The 14519-nt window shown below is 39.9% G+C and overlaps 1 protein-coding gene across 2 annotated transcripts in view; it reads left to right on the top strand.

The window, feature by feature from the left end:
• The window catches only part of hspa4l (heat shock protein 4 like), a 96140-nt gene that overhangs the window by 17376 nt on the left and 64245 nt on the right, over positions 1-14519 (top strand). For both annotated transcript variants that reach the window (XM_039751716.1, XM_039751715.1), the window contains exons 2-3: positions 8891-8948; positions 9220-9360. In XM_039751716.1, the coding sequence (XP_039607650.1) occupies positions 8891-8948; positions 9220-9360 (199 nt within the window). The remainder of the gene's footprint in view (positions 1-8890; positions 8949-9219; positions 9361-14519) is intronic.

The raw sequence follows: 14519 nt of genomic DNA, 5'->3' as shown, positions 1-14519 counted from the left end.
GCTCTGTGAACAGCCAGCCTCTTTAGCAATGACCTTTTGTGTCTTGCCCTCCTTGTGCAAGGTGTCAATGGTCATCTTTTGGACAACTGTCAAGTCAGCAGTCTTCCCCATGATTGTGTAGCCTACAGAACTAGACTGAGAGACCATTTAAAGCCTTTTGCAGGTGTTTTGAGTTAATTAGCTGATTAGAGTGTGGCACCAGGTGTCTTCAATATTGAACCTTTTCACAATATTTTAATTTTCTGATATACTGAATTTGGGTCTTTCATTTGTTGTCAGTTATAATCATGAAAATTAAAAGAAATAAACATTTGAAATACATCAGTCTGTGTGTAATGAATGAATCTAATATACAAGTTTCACTTTTTGAATGGAATTACTGAAATAAATCAACTTTGTCATGATATTCTAATTTTATGACCAGCACCTGTATGTGTATAGATCAAACTACTTTATGCTAGTCCAGAAGCCTCAATTCGTATTAACAACATTATTTCAGTTAACTTCAAACTTGAACATAGCAATCGATAAGGATGACCCATATTCACCTTTGCTCTTTGCAATTGCCATTAAACCATTGGCTGTATACTTTCAAAACACATTAGAGATGATGGCGATTTTCAGAGAAAGGCTTGAACAGAAAATATCACTATATACAGATGACATGGTACGGCATATACTGGACAAACGTGCCAGTTGTCCTAAAGCATTAGCAGATTTCCAAAAGATATCTGAACTTAAAATCAATTTGAATAAAAGCTTGCTTTTTCCAGTGAATTCTCTATATGTACTATCAGACTGGACATCTTCCCATTTATCATAGTAGAACAGTTTAAATATCTAGGGTTAAATATTACAAGTAAGTATAAAACTCTTTTTCAACAAAATTTTGCTGTCTGCATGGAAAAAAATTAAACAAGATGTGACTAGATGGTCTACGTCAACCTTACATTAGCAGGGTGAATCAGCATTGTTAAGATGACCATCTTTCCCAAGCTGCTCTTCCTATTTCAGAGCATCCCCATATACATTAACAAATCATTTTTTAAGAAATTAGACTCGTTCATAATTTAATTTATTAAAAGACCTGAACATCGACACACATTATTGAATATTCGCAAGCCTTGTCTGCAATGGAAATAAAATCTTGCAGTACTTCTTTATATTCTCTGCTATGTGCCCCAGTTAATACAACTTCTGTCATTACACTAAAAATCCACTTACCCTTCACTCTCTCAGAACCAATGTAGGAAGACAGAAAAGCTTTTATCTGTTGTACCTCTACATAACAACCCTGTCTTGAAATTTGTCCAGGATTAAAACACTTGGATACTTGTACATAGATAATGCCATGCATCCTACAAATAATTATGCTTCAAATACAACTTCTCATCAACACAATTCCTCCACTACTTTCAAGCTAGAAACTTTACTAAATAGAACCTGCTCAATTTACCTCACCTTCCATCTTGTTCTGTTCCAGAAGAATTATTTATCAGTCTTAATGACTCTGATAGCATCTCTACAATTTATAATAAATATTTTCAAAGATCCTAGAATACATTGGGGAAAGGATCTGTCATTCAATATTTCAGAAAAGGAGGTGGAAGGCAGCTATGCACAAAATACACTCAAGCTCCATATGTGCAAAGCATTTAGTCATTCAGCTTAAAAAATTTTTGTCAAGCGTGTATATCTCATTTAAAATTCTCCAAAATGTTTCCAGGGCAAGATTTCACCTATAAGCATTGCATTCTAGCTCCAGCTTCACTGGGCCACAAGTTCTGGGCGTGCACCAAATTAATATTTTAAGAATCTCTCCTAACCCATTAAGCGCTATGTTTGGTGTACTCCAGACAGCCTTAAATTGGAGAATGACAAAGAAATTGTAATTTCCTTTACTACACTACTAGTACATAGACTTAAGTTGCTCAACTGGAAGAATCCCACCCCACTTCACCACTCCTAAATCAGTGGGTACCCGATCTGGATATATAATATGCTACTGTGGCTGTTTGTTTGTTTTAAATCAACTGTAGCTCGCACACCGTTTGACCTATTGACCTGACATTTGGTACACATATACAGTGGTGTGAAAAACTATTTGCCCCCTTCCTGATTTCTTATTCTTTTGAATGTTTGTCACACAAAATGTTTCTGATCATCAAACACATTTAACCATTAGTCAAATATAACACAAGAAAACACAAAATGCAGTTTTTTAAATGATAGTTTTTATTATTTAGGGAGAAAAAAAAATCCAAACCTACATGGCCCTGTGTGAAAAAGTAATTGCCCCCTGAACCTAATAACTAGTTGGGCCACCTTTGGCATCAATAACTGCAATCAAGCGTTTGCGATAACTTGCAATGAGTCTTTTACAGCGCTCTGGAGGAATTTTGGCCCACTCATCTTTGCAGAATTGTTGTAATTCAGCTTTATTTGAGGGTTTTCTAGCATGAACCGCCTTTTTAAGGTCATGCCATAGCATCTCAATTGGATTCAGGTCAGGACTTTGACTAGGCCACTCCAAAGTCTTCATTTTGTTTTTCTTCAGCCATTCAGAGGTGGATTTGCTGGTGTGTTTTCATTGTCCTGTTGCAGCACCCAAGATCGCTTCAGCTTGAGTTGACGAACAGATGGCCGGACATTCTCCTTCAGGATTTTTTGGTAGACAGTAAAATTCATGGTTCCATCTATCACAGCAAGCCTTCCAGGTCCTGAAGCAGCAAAACAACCCCAGACCATCACACTACCACCACCATATTTTACTGTTGGTATGATGTTCTTTTTCTGAAATGCTGTGTTCCTTTTACGCCAGATGTAACGGGACATTTGCCTTCCAAAAAGTTCAACTTTTGTCTCATCAGTCCACAAGGTATTTTCCGAAAAGTCTTGGCAATCATTGAGATGTTTCTTAGCAAAATTGAGACGATGCCTAATGTTCTTTTTGCTTAACAGTGGTTTGCGTCTTGGAAATCTGCCATGCAGGCCGTTTTAAATATAACATGACAATATAAATGACCTTTTGCACTGGCCTGACACCTGTTGAATCCATTACGAAACATTTCACATCATTGCATGTGTAAATAAACTACAGGCATGCATTTTAATATGAGGGGCATATTTGTCCCGTATGTTTCAATAGGTTAAGTGAAAAATTAAAGAAAATGCACTAAGAAATTGCTACAAATACACTGACTTAATCAGTTTTAACGCAGAAAGATGCCGGCAAAAGAAGAGAAGTGGGCCGCTAGGATGGAGAAAAGAAGAACTGTTCAGGAAGCAGCAAGCGCATCAACCTCTGAGCAAATGAATGCTAAATTTAGACAGAGTATGAAAACTATGAGTGCTCAAGTTGGGTGTATTCACTGCACGTTATCGTTCAGTGCACCGTCACTAGTGTTTTGTATTACTTGAAATTGTAAAAAATCTAATTTTCAGCTTAGAGGATCTGTTCAAAACTTTTTAAGGGTATGGCAGAATCTAATCAATAACATTTTGGAACAAGCTTCCATTTAGGGGAAAAGGATGCTCATCTTTTCTTTTTCATTTTATAGAGTAGCTTTGGTTGTTGGCTCCTCTCTCCTTCTCTTGGGTCATGGTTGAATGTTGGTTTCATTTGTTAAATTTGACTTGACTGTATGGAATATTATGTTTCTAATTAAAATCGTTCATATAAAAAAAAAAAAAAAAGAGGAAAGGATAACAAAACTCCAGGTAGCAGTGTTCCTGGAGAAAATAAATATCTCCAGAGGTCCACAATCAGTTATAACAGACAAAGACCAAGTCTGGCAAAGTTCTGGAGACCTAGACCAATTGGTTGTCCAATTAATTTAAGGTTAATTTGTGTAGAAGAAACATAATTGTGGTGTTTGTTAGCAGATTGCAGGTATATTAGCATAGTTTGTTTTAATGCTGTTTATGTTATTATTGCCACTGGTAATAGTACTTGTTTTTGCTTATTGACTTCTGTCTACTGAAATCGTGTTTATTTAGGCTAAATTGGGAAGACACTAAGAACCTGTATGGTTAGACATTGGCTATGGTTCTGAACCTAATCCACCTCCCTTCTGGGAAGAGAAGTGTGGCCTTCGTGTCAGTTAAAGCCTGATTGCTACAGTATCTTTACATCTATAATGGAGCTAGAACATGATCCACTTGATCCAAACTAACAGAGTACTGTTCCAGCCACTCATTTATAATGTCCATTGTATAGATGTTGCTGGGGAAGAAATGTTATTTCTGTTTGTAATAAGTTAAAGTAGGACACGATTCAGTATTATAAATTTATTATCTGGCCTTTCGGGGGGGGTGGTGGGTGAAGTTTGAACATATAACTGACAAACAAAATTAAGTGCTGGAATGAACAACATAAACATATGAAAATTGTAAACATCTAATAATGATATACACAAAATTCACTTTATTCCTACTGATTGCCCATTTCAATTCAAAACAATACAGTTTCTTGTAGAGTACCCAAAAGTGAGCAACTCCAATGAACTAATAATAGTAGCCTTTGGTTTAAAAAAAAGTGTTTACAAAAAAAGTACTTAGTTACATAGTACTTCTAACAGTTAATCAGATGTATGCGCATGATAACAATAGTCCATTGTCTTAGCTGGGTAATACAGCTAGTCATTCCATATTATACAGTATAATTAGTGTATTTAAAAGTGACCACTACAGTGTTCTACTGGTGCATTTTAGAAAAGAAGAGCACAGTACCATGTTATCTCTGCACACTTCCTGTGTAGAATTTGAAAGTAGACTGCTCAGAGCATTCTGGATATAAACAATATAGATTAATTCTGCACAATCACTGCTGTTAAGCTGAACTCCTTTCCTCTTGCACATCTGTTCTTAAAATCACTTATATAGTCATGTGTTGATCTTGCAGGTGCTGCTGTTTCATTATAAAGCATTTTGGAAAAATTGCCCACTTTCCTGCGAGCTTTATGTGACTTGCAAATTTCTCTAGGCAGTGCATATTACTGAAAAGCTTCCTGTTTTTGTTATATTGTTTACTACTTCTACTTTAGTATTATTTTCCAACATTAGACTTGTATTTCCAGATACGGTCACCTTACATACAAGAAACATATTATTATAAAGGCCTTCTCCACCATGTCAACTTATTCACTGGTCAAGAATCCTGTCTGTAATTCAAACCCACAGTATTATGGGAAAGATGTCTTTCCTGTTGATCTTCAATGGTGAGTTTTCTGGAGGAGATAATAATATTTTTTAAAATAGCATAGATTTTGCTCATATTGTCTATATGAATGGTAACAGATTGTGGTATGCAGCACAAGTTACATGGGAATTTTTTTTTTCTTTTCATGGACATTTTTCACATTGTTTTCCATTGGACAGAACTGGTAAAATATATAACTTTTCGGTGGAACATAGTGTAGGGGAGGAACGATCTCCTCAGTCTGTCAGTGGAGCAGGACAGTTACAGCAGTCTGTCTGAAGGTGATACTGCTCAGTGGACGCAGTGGATTTTCCATTATTGACAGGAGCCTGCTCAGCGCCCGTCATTCTGCCACGGATGTCAAACTGTCCAGCTTCGTGTCTACAACAGAGCCTGGCTTCCGTACTAGTTTGTCCAGGCGTGAGGCATCCCTCATCTTTATGCTGCATCCCCAGCACACCACCACGTAGAAGAGGGCGCTCGCCACAACTGTCTGATAGAACATCTGCAGCATCTTATTGCAGATGTTGAAAGATGCCAGCCTTCTAAGGAAGTATAGGCGGCTCTGTCCTTTCTTACACAGAGCATCAGTTTTGGCAGTCCAGTCCAATTTATCATCCAGCTGCACTCCCAGGTATTTATAGGTCTGTACGCTCTGCACACAGTCACCTCTAATGATCATGGGGTTCATGAGGGGCCTGGGCCTCCTAAAATCCACCACCAGCTCCTTGGTTTTGCTGGTGTTCATTTGTAGGTGGTTTGAGTCGCACCATTTAACAAAGTCCTTGATTAGTTTCCTATACTCCTCCTCCTGCCCACTCCTGATGCAGCCCACGATAGCAATGTCGTCTGCAAACTTTTGCACGTGGCAGGACTCCGAGTTGTATTGGAAGTCCGATGTATATAGGCTAAACAGGACTGGAGAAAGTACAGTCCCCTGCGGCTCTCCTGTGTTGCTGACCACAATGTCAGACCTGCAGTTCTCGAAACACACATACTGAGGTCTGTCTTTAAGATAGTTCACGATCCATGCTACCAGACATGAATCTACTCCCATCTCTGTCAGCTTGTCCCTAAGGAGCAGAGGTTGAATGGTGTTGAAGGCACTAGAGAAGTCCAGAAACATAATTCTTACAGCACCACTGCCTCTGTCCAAGTGAGAGAGGGATCGGTGTAGCATATAGATGATGGTATCCTCCGCTCGCACCTTCCACTGGTATGCGAACTGCAGAGGATCGAGGGCGTGGCGGACCTGTGGCCTTAGGTGGTGAAGCAGCAGCCTCTCCATGTGACGTCAGAGCGACAGGCCGGAAGTCGTTCAGCTCACTAGGACGTGATACCTTTGGGACTTAGGTGATGCAAGATATATTCCAAAGCCTTAGGACTCTCCCCTGTTCCAGGCTCAGGTTGAAGATGCACTGTAGAGGACTCCCCAGCTCCAACGCACAGGCTTTCAGCAGTTGTGGCGATACTCCATCTGGACCTGCTGCTTTGCTGGCACAAAGTCTCCTCAGCTCTCTGCTTACCTGGGCTGCTGTAATTGTGGGTTGGGGGAAACTCTCTCCTATGCTGGTATCAGCAGAAGAATGGATGGAGGGTGCAGTACTCCAAGGTGAGAGTGGGTTAGGGTGGTCAAACCTGTTGAATAAGTTGTTCATCTGGTTTGCTCTCTCCATGTCTCTCTCAATGGTGGCACCCCACTTCGAAATGCAGCCGGTGATGATCTTCATCCTATCTCACATTTCCTTCATGCTGTTATTCTGCAACTTCTGCTCCAGCTTTCTCCTGAGCTGGACTCTTAAGTTCCTTCTGCACGTGCTTGAGCTCATGCTGATCACCGCCTCTAAAAGCCCTTTTCTTCTGGTTCAAAAGGCCCTTGATGTCACTTGTAATCCATGGCTTGTTGTTAGCATAGCAGCGTACAGTTCCTACGGGAACTACAATGTCTATACAGAAGTTGATGTAGTCAGTAGTGCAGTCAACAACCTCCTCAATGTTCTCACTATGTGACCCCTGCAGGATATCCCAGTCTGTAGTTCCAAAGCAGTCTCTCAGAGCCTGCTCTGACTCCGGGGACCACTTCCTGAATGAGTGTGTGGTTGTAGGTAGCTCCCCCACTCTTGGTTTGTAGTGAGGCTGAAGCAGAACGAGGTTATGATCTGCTTTCCCAAGCGCAGGCAGTAGGGTGGCGCTGTATGCATCTTTAACGTTTGCATACAGTAGGTCGATAGTCCTATTTCCCTGGGTGTTACAATCCATATACTGGGAGAAGGCAGGTAATGTTTTGTCCAGCCTCACATGGTTAAAGTCTCCACGATTAGCACAAGCTCCTCAGGGTGCTGTGTTTGTAACTTGCCAACCGCAGAATGGATGATGTCACCCGCTTTCTCCACGTCCGCCCGAGGAGGGATGTAAACAATAACAACAATGACGTGTCCAAACTCTGTGGGCCAGTAATAGGGACACAAACTTACGGCCAACAGTTCGATGTTCCTGCAGCAAGTGGAGAATTTAATGTTTACATGTCCAGAGTTGCACCACCTTGTATTGGCACAGAGCAACTCCCTCTCCTTTCTGCCTCCCGCAGGCACTTGCATCTCTGTCCGCTCTAACTGTGCTAAACCCGGGTAGCTCCATGTTAGCATCTGGGATGTTAGTTGTTAGCCACGTTTCACTAAAACACAGCAAACTGCATTCTCTGTAGGTCCTGACATTTTTCACCAGCACAGCCAGTTCGTCAATCCTATTTGGTAGTGAGTTAATATTTCCCAGGATCACAGAAGGCACTGAAGGTTTGTAGCACCACTTTCTCACTAGGCGCTTGGCTTTTATCTTAGCGCCGGCTCTGCTGCCCCGATACCGCCTTCTTACCTCGTCAGGTAAATAGGGAACCACACCGGCGTGGGCATGTGTTCTCAGACCCAGAAGTTGACTACTTGAATAGACGAGTCTTGGCATGTAAAAATCCATGTCCAAGTAGTAAAAAGTAGTAAAAAGTGTCCAGGGAACGAGTCCACATAAAAGAAAGTGGTAGGAGTGATCAGTGAAATAGAGAAAAAAGGTAGAAATAGTCATACACGGAGCTGCTGGAATGGCTGCCACTTGTGTCGGCACTGGATATTAGAGTCCAAATGTTGGACTTTGTATATAAAATCTAAATTTGCTTGACTACACAATACTGATCTTCAATCTTTGTGGTTGCTGAGAATATATCGGAAAATATTGAAAATCACATTTTTGGTCAAAGTAATCCCAATATCAGTTTTAAATCCATATCTCCCAGCCCTAGTTTACAGTATCATCATATTCTGATGCCTTATTTCACTGTTAGTTATTTCAAACAGATAAACATAAGGTGCTAACTTTAATTGGAATGGGAAAATTAGTATTCAGTTTGAGATGTTGATTTTTTTTTCTCAAAATTTACCAAATAGCCATTTATTAATCGTTACAGTCAAATATCTAAATTGTCAGAATGCACATCCCAAGATGAGAGTGCCAATCATAGATAGAGGAAATGGTATCATGAGTGTGACAAGTCCTGTAGTTTCAAGTTTTTTTTTTTTTATACATACTGTACCTACCACTTAATGCAAGTTCTTCAGAAATGGGGGAAAAAAATGTTTTCTATAGTTAAGTAAACCTGCATCATTCTTTTTCATTTTAATGCTGTTTACTTTTTTCTTGCAGTGCCTGTGTTTCTTTGACACCGAAAAATCGTGTAATTGGGAATGCTGCAAAAAGCCAGGTGAGAAAGGGATTCCCTTCTATGTTTAAACAACCAGAATTTTTTAGTTTTGCCATTTTAAGATCATTTTAAGATTCCATATAAAAACAGCATTTTTCTTTATTCAGTGATTTATAAAGAGGTAATATACTGTTAAAAAAGAAAAGCATAAAACTCTATGAGTTGCAAGTATTAAGAGCCTTTTAATAATTTCAATGTGCATACATTTACTGTAATAAAAAACTAAATCTTATTGTTTATGGCTGCATGTTTTGTGTATCATTTATTTTAGATTATAACAAATGCAAAGAACACAGTTCATGGCTTTAAGAGGTACCATGGCAGAGCATTTGATGATCCATTTATCCAGGCTGAAAAGTCCAAGGTTCCCTACACCCTGCAAAAGATGTCAAATGGAAATATAGGAATCAAGGTGAATGTTATACCCAAAGTTGTTTTTATTCTAAAGCTCATTTGTCTTGATAAATGGTTTTAAACCAATGTATTATTTTAAATGTGGTGTGTCTTGCATAACATCATACATTAAAGTAGGGTGGATTCACACGTATGCAAAAACATGTAGTTTTGCATGAATTAGTGCTCATATTTTCATTTGTTTTTTGCACATAGGTCCGCATTTTTATTGTGTGTAAACAGCAAAAAGTCTAATTTTGTGTTTCTACAAAATGCATGAAAGATTACAGGAATTCACTCGGTTTTACCACGGGCCAAGTGCTGCCCTTTAGCTGTGACAAGCAGACCTTCAGGTTATAAAGACTCGAATAAGCTGTGTATTGGACAGCTTAGCTTCTAAGCTGCAACATCATGTTTTCGTGTGTGCAATGTCAGATAGAGCTCTGTAAAGAATTACGTAATGTTGATATGGGGTCTTTTTTATCAGTTTTATCAAGAAAAAGCTGAAGTACAGCATTAATATTCTCAGTTTTATTTCTGACTTAACTTAGAACTTCAATTAATTTCTTTGTAAAATCCATCATGAGTTTGACCTTCAAAGTTATTCTGTGGTGCAGTATGTCCTTTAAAGTGTCATAAACATATATATATATATATACCACTGCATTCAAATATGTCATGATTGGATCATTAAGTGGTAAAGTGTATTCTGTAGTGTTTGAGCTATTAGTAAGGAGCATTTTCACAACCTTCAGTATACCTGTTAGGAGCACATAGTACAAAGTGAGTATTTTTTTTTTGTGTTTATTTGTTTTTTAATTTTTTTGGATATGCATTATTAATCCTCAAGGGGAAATTGTCCTTTTGCATAACCTTTGGATATCAGAGGGCAGGGTCAGTTTTAATGGAGAGAATTTTAGTTTCCTCATTTCCCTTCTTTGACTGTACAAGACAAGACATGTTTGTAATGGAGTATAGCCCTCTGATTTCAAAGGTTAATGTCCACTTCCTTAGATGGAACATTGTTGGATCATTCAAGCCCTTCACATGTGGTCAACAAGTAGGGCTGCAACTAATGATTATTTTGGTAGTCAACTAATCGTTCAGTTTATTTTTCGATTAGTCACGATTATTTCATGCCTGACTATTTTGATGCCTGTGACCTGTGGTTGCACATCCTGTTCTGGGCTCCAGTGCATGTCTTACCTCATCTGCTCACGTCTGTCAACCTGTGAACGTCACCCTGATGTCTCTGCATTAACACAATTAAAATTAATAATGATCAAATTAAAATAACCAGTGAAACATATGAATTTGAAAATAATCTTATGTTTTTATATTAGTGTGACCATCACAATTAAAAAGAAATACATTAAACAATAAAAAACTAAATTAAATTGCACATAGTCTTTAAACAATAAAGTGCATTTAACTTAACCAAAAAATACATCATTAAAACTGAAACGTTTTTCATATTTTAGTAATAAATGACAAAATGTAGACATAAACTGTATAATGTGTAAAGCCTCAAGAGCAAAAATAAAATACAGTAATCCCTCGCTATATCAAGGCTCGACTTTTCGGCTTCACTCTATCGCGGATTTTAAATGTAAGCATATCTAAATATATATCACAGATTTTTCGCTGGTTCACGGATTTCTGCGGACACTGTGTCTTTAATTTATGGTACATGCTTCCTCAGTTTGTTTGCCCAGTTGATTTCATACAAGGGACGCTATTGGCAGATGGCTTAGAAGCTACCCAATCAGAGCATGTATTACATATTAACTAAAACTCCTCAATGCTATAAGATATGCTTGATTATTCTTTTGACTGCTTGATTGTTTGCTTGTCTCTGCCTCTCTCTCACCCTCTCTGACATTCTCTGCACCTGACGGAGGGGGTGTGAGCAGAGGTGCTGTTTGCACAGAGGCTGTTTGCTTAAAAGATACTGATGCTCCTCTAAAAAATGCCGCTTTATTGTGGTGCTTGGCATATTTAAAAGCACAAAAGCACACGTATTGATTTTTTGATTGTTGCTTTAATCTCGCTCTCTCTCTGACGTTCTCTGCACCTGACGGAGGAGATGTGAGCAGAGGGGCTGTTTGCACAGAGGCTGTTTGCTTAGAAGATACTGACGCTCCTCTGAAAAATGAAAAATGCCGCTTTATTGTGGTGCTTGGGCAAACTTAAAAGGACACGTATTGATTTTTTGATTGTTTGCTTTTTCTTTGCGAGCGCTCGCACTCTCTCTTAAATTCTCTTCTCCTGATGCAGACACTCCTTTGAAGAAAAGATATATTTGCATTCTTTTAATTGTGAGAAAGAACTGTCTTGTCATGGAGCACAGTTTAAACTTTTGACTAAAGGGTGTTATTTCATGTCTAGAGGGCTCTAATAATGTTAACAGTGTGGGAAAGTTTATAAGGGCTTAAAACATATAAAAATAACTATACAAACATGGTTTCTACTTTGCGGATTTTCATCTATCGCGGGGGGTTCTGGAATGCAACCCCCGCGATCGAGGAGGAAATACTGTAAACACTTTCACAGAAGGTTGAAGGATGATACAATAGCTTCCGTGGTGCAGCGGTAGGAATTGTTGACTTATAATCAAGAGCCCCCCGGTTCGATCCTGAATGCCTCATATATTTACTATTTTGAGTATTGAGTTGCTCTTATCTATATATATAATTCACTAAGGCAAGACAACCATGGAAAGCACGCCGGAAGGGGCGTGGATTCGCTAAGCCGCCGACAAGTGAGACACCTATGGCACACGCAGGAAGGAGCCACGCCCACCAACTCCAAGCCCATTGAATACGACGACGACTCGCAGGGCCACGCCCACCAACTCGGACGCAACGACACAGAAAAAATGGTGTCATTTATATTCGTCTGACATAGAGGCCACATGCAGTGCAGGTCAGGTTAATGTCATGTGCATGTCATGCACCTCCGAGCTACGTTGACTGTTCATAGAGGCATGTTTCTCGCGGAGGTGAATCGCCATATGCAGTAAAAAAATCCTTTACAACTGAGGTTAAAGCATAATGAAGTAAGCAGTCTTTAAAAACAGACTTTTCGGTTACGACGCACGACCGCGTGCACCATAGCAAACTATTTTACACACTACATACAGCTATTCGCATCCACGACAAACATGCATTTTCTTAGATTCTCATGCAGGAACACGGAAGACGTTTTCCTGCCCACCAATACTCCTTTTTCACCGGCCGGCGTCTACCCTCACTCTCTAGGCATTCACACTGCCTGCCCATTTGCCCGGACGCAAAAACTCACCGACCACCCAGTTAGTCCCTTTCGTCTGTGGTAAGAGTCCACATGAGTCTGAGCCATGTGGCGTTTGTTATGCCGCGGGTTCACTATTGTGTTGTATTCTACTCTCTCCAGAGTTCCATCTTTTCATTCACTTACTGTTGTATTCTCACACCAACCCGTTTTAGACATCCGTGTCTTTCCAGAACTGTTTAGCATTCAATAAATAATTATGCATGTGATTGACCGTGTGTCTACCCAGCGCAGAGAGGTGTAGGTAAGCCGTTGAACCCCATTCGGGCTGCAAGCCGTGGAATTCCCACTAAGTGTGACTCATACGCTCCCACTCATTACGTCCCTACCCTTTGTGCACACCCCCCTCTTACCGTGGTCGGGTATCTTGGTGGATTATATATAGAAAAGCAGCCAAAACCGAGAGGTATCCCATAGGGTCCTTAAAACATTCCTTTACAACTGAGGTTAAAACACAATGAAGTAAGCAGTCTTCTAGCAAACTGTTTTACACGCTACATACAGCAATTCGCATCCGCAACAAACATGCGTATTCTTAGATGCTCCTGCACTTTGTTCACACTCGTCGGGTGTCTTGGTGAATTATATATAAAAAGGCAGCCAAAACCGCACAGAGCAATGAAAAATCTAGAGTTCCATCTTTTCATTCACTTTTCTGTTGTATCCTCAAACCCTCCCTTTTTAGACAACTGTGTCTTTCCAGAAGTGTTCAACCATCAATAAATAATTATGCGGTGTTTGTTATGCCACGGGTTCACTATTGTGTTGTATTTTGCTCTCTCCAGAGTTCCATCTTTTCATTCGCTTACTGTTGTATTCTCACACCAACCCGTTTTAGACAACCGTGTCTTTCCAGAAGTGTTTAGCATTCAATAAATAATTATGCATGACATTGAGCGTATGCCTACCCGGCGTGGGTAAGCCGTTGAACCCCATTCGGGCTGCAAACCGTGGAATTCCCACTAAGTGCGACTCATACGCTCCCACTGCTTACGTCCCAACCCTTTGTACACACCCCCCTCCCACCTCGCTACTACCGTGGCCGGGTGTCTTAGTGGATTATATATAGAAAAGCAGCCAGATGCGCACAGAGCAATGAAAAGTCTACGTCAGTCACACGTACATCTGGACTGTATAAAGACGACGACTCAAGTGACGGGCACATGAGCGGGCAGTGCATACTGAACGAGAAATCGGCAGACTAGCATGGTGGATGGAGCTGAATGGACGTCCTTTTCCTCTCCTCCCATTCCAACCTCCGTACCGTGCACCCCCATCCCTCCGTCTGGCAGGAGAAGGCGCGAGGATGGTCCGCCAGTTTTCAGTCATGGACGATTGTGTGTTGGTTCGTTCCGTACATTGTTACAATGTTGCTTTTCTTGCTGATTTATTACATTACCGATTTTTCAAATGGTAATTTTCTCCCTGTGCTTAAAAATCATTAAAAAACGGGCCTGATTATGCGGCGTATGGTTTGGCTAGTTGTTAATATTATACAATAAACACATACATTTGATTTGCATCTGTAACAGCCACTGTAAATGCATAGTACTTGTAAAAGTTACCTTTTTTCCCACTTTTATTCTGTCAGTCATGATCACGATACATACTACCACCTCCCCCCAGGGATCTGACGCTGTTACTTTTTATCTGCAACTGGGAATAACTGTAGATGTGAGTGGTGTTTTGAGACAATCAAACTGGAAATTCTCTGATCTGGACGGATAAAAGCTAACACACAAACATTGGCAAATCTGTCGTCTTCATATCTCACTGTCACTTGATTTTTTTTTATTCAGTTTTATTGAGTGTTCCTGCTTACGCTGAATTAGTATGTGCCTTAAGGCCTGTGATGTCAAAGTCGCA

This window comes from Polypterus senegalus, chromosome 4 (assembly GCF_016835505.1).
Source record: "Polypterus senegalus isolate Bchr_013 chromosome 4, ASM1683550v1, whole genome shotgun sequence".
Classification (NCBI taxonomy): domain Eukaryota; kingdom Metazoa; phylum Chordata; class Cladistia; order Polypteriformes; family Polypteridae; genus Polypterus; species Polypterus senegalus.
Note: the sequence above shows the minus strand (reverse complement) of the source record. Positions and strands in the feature narration are given on the sequence as shown.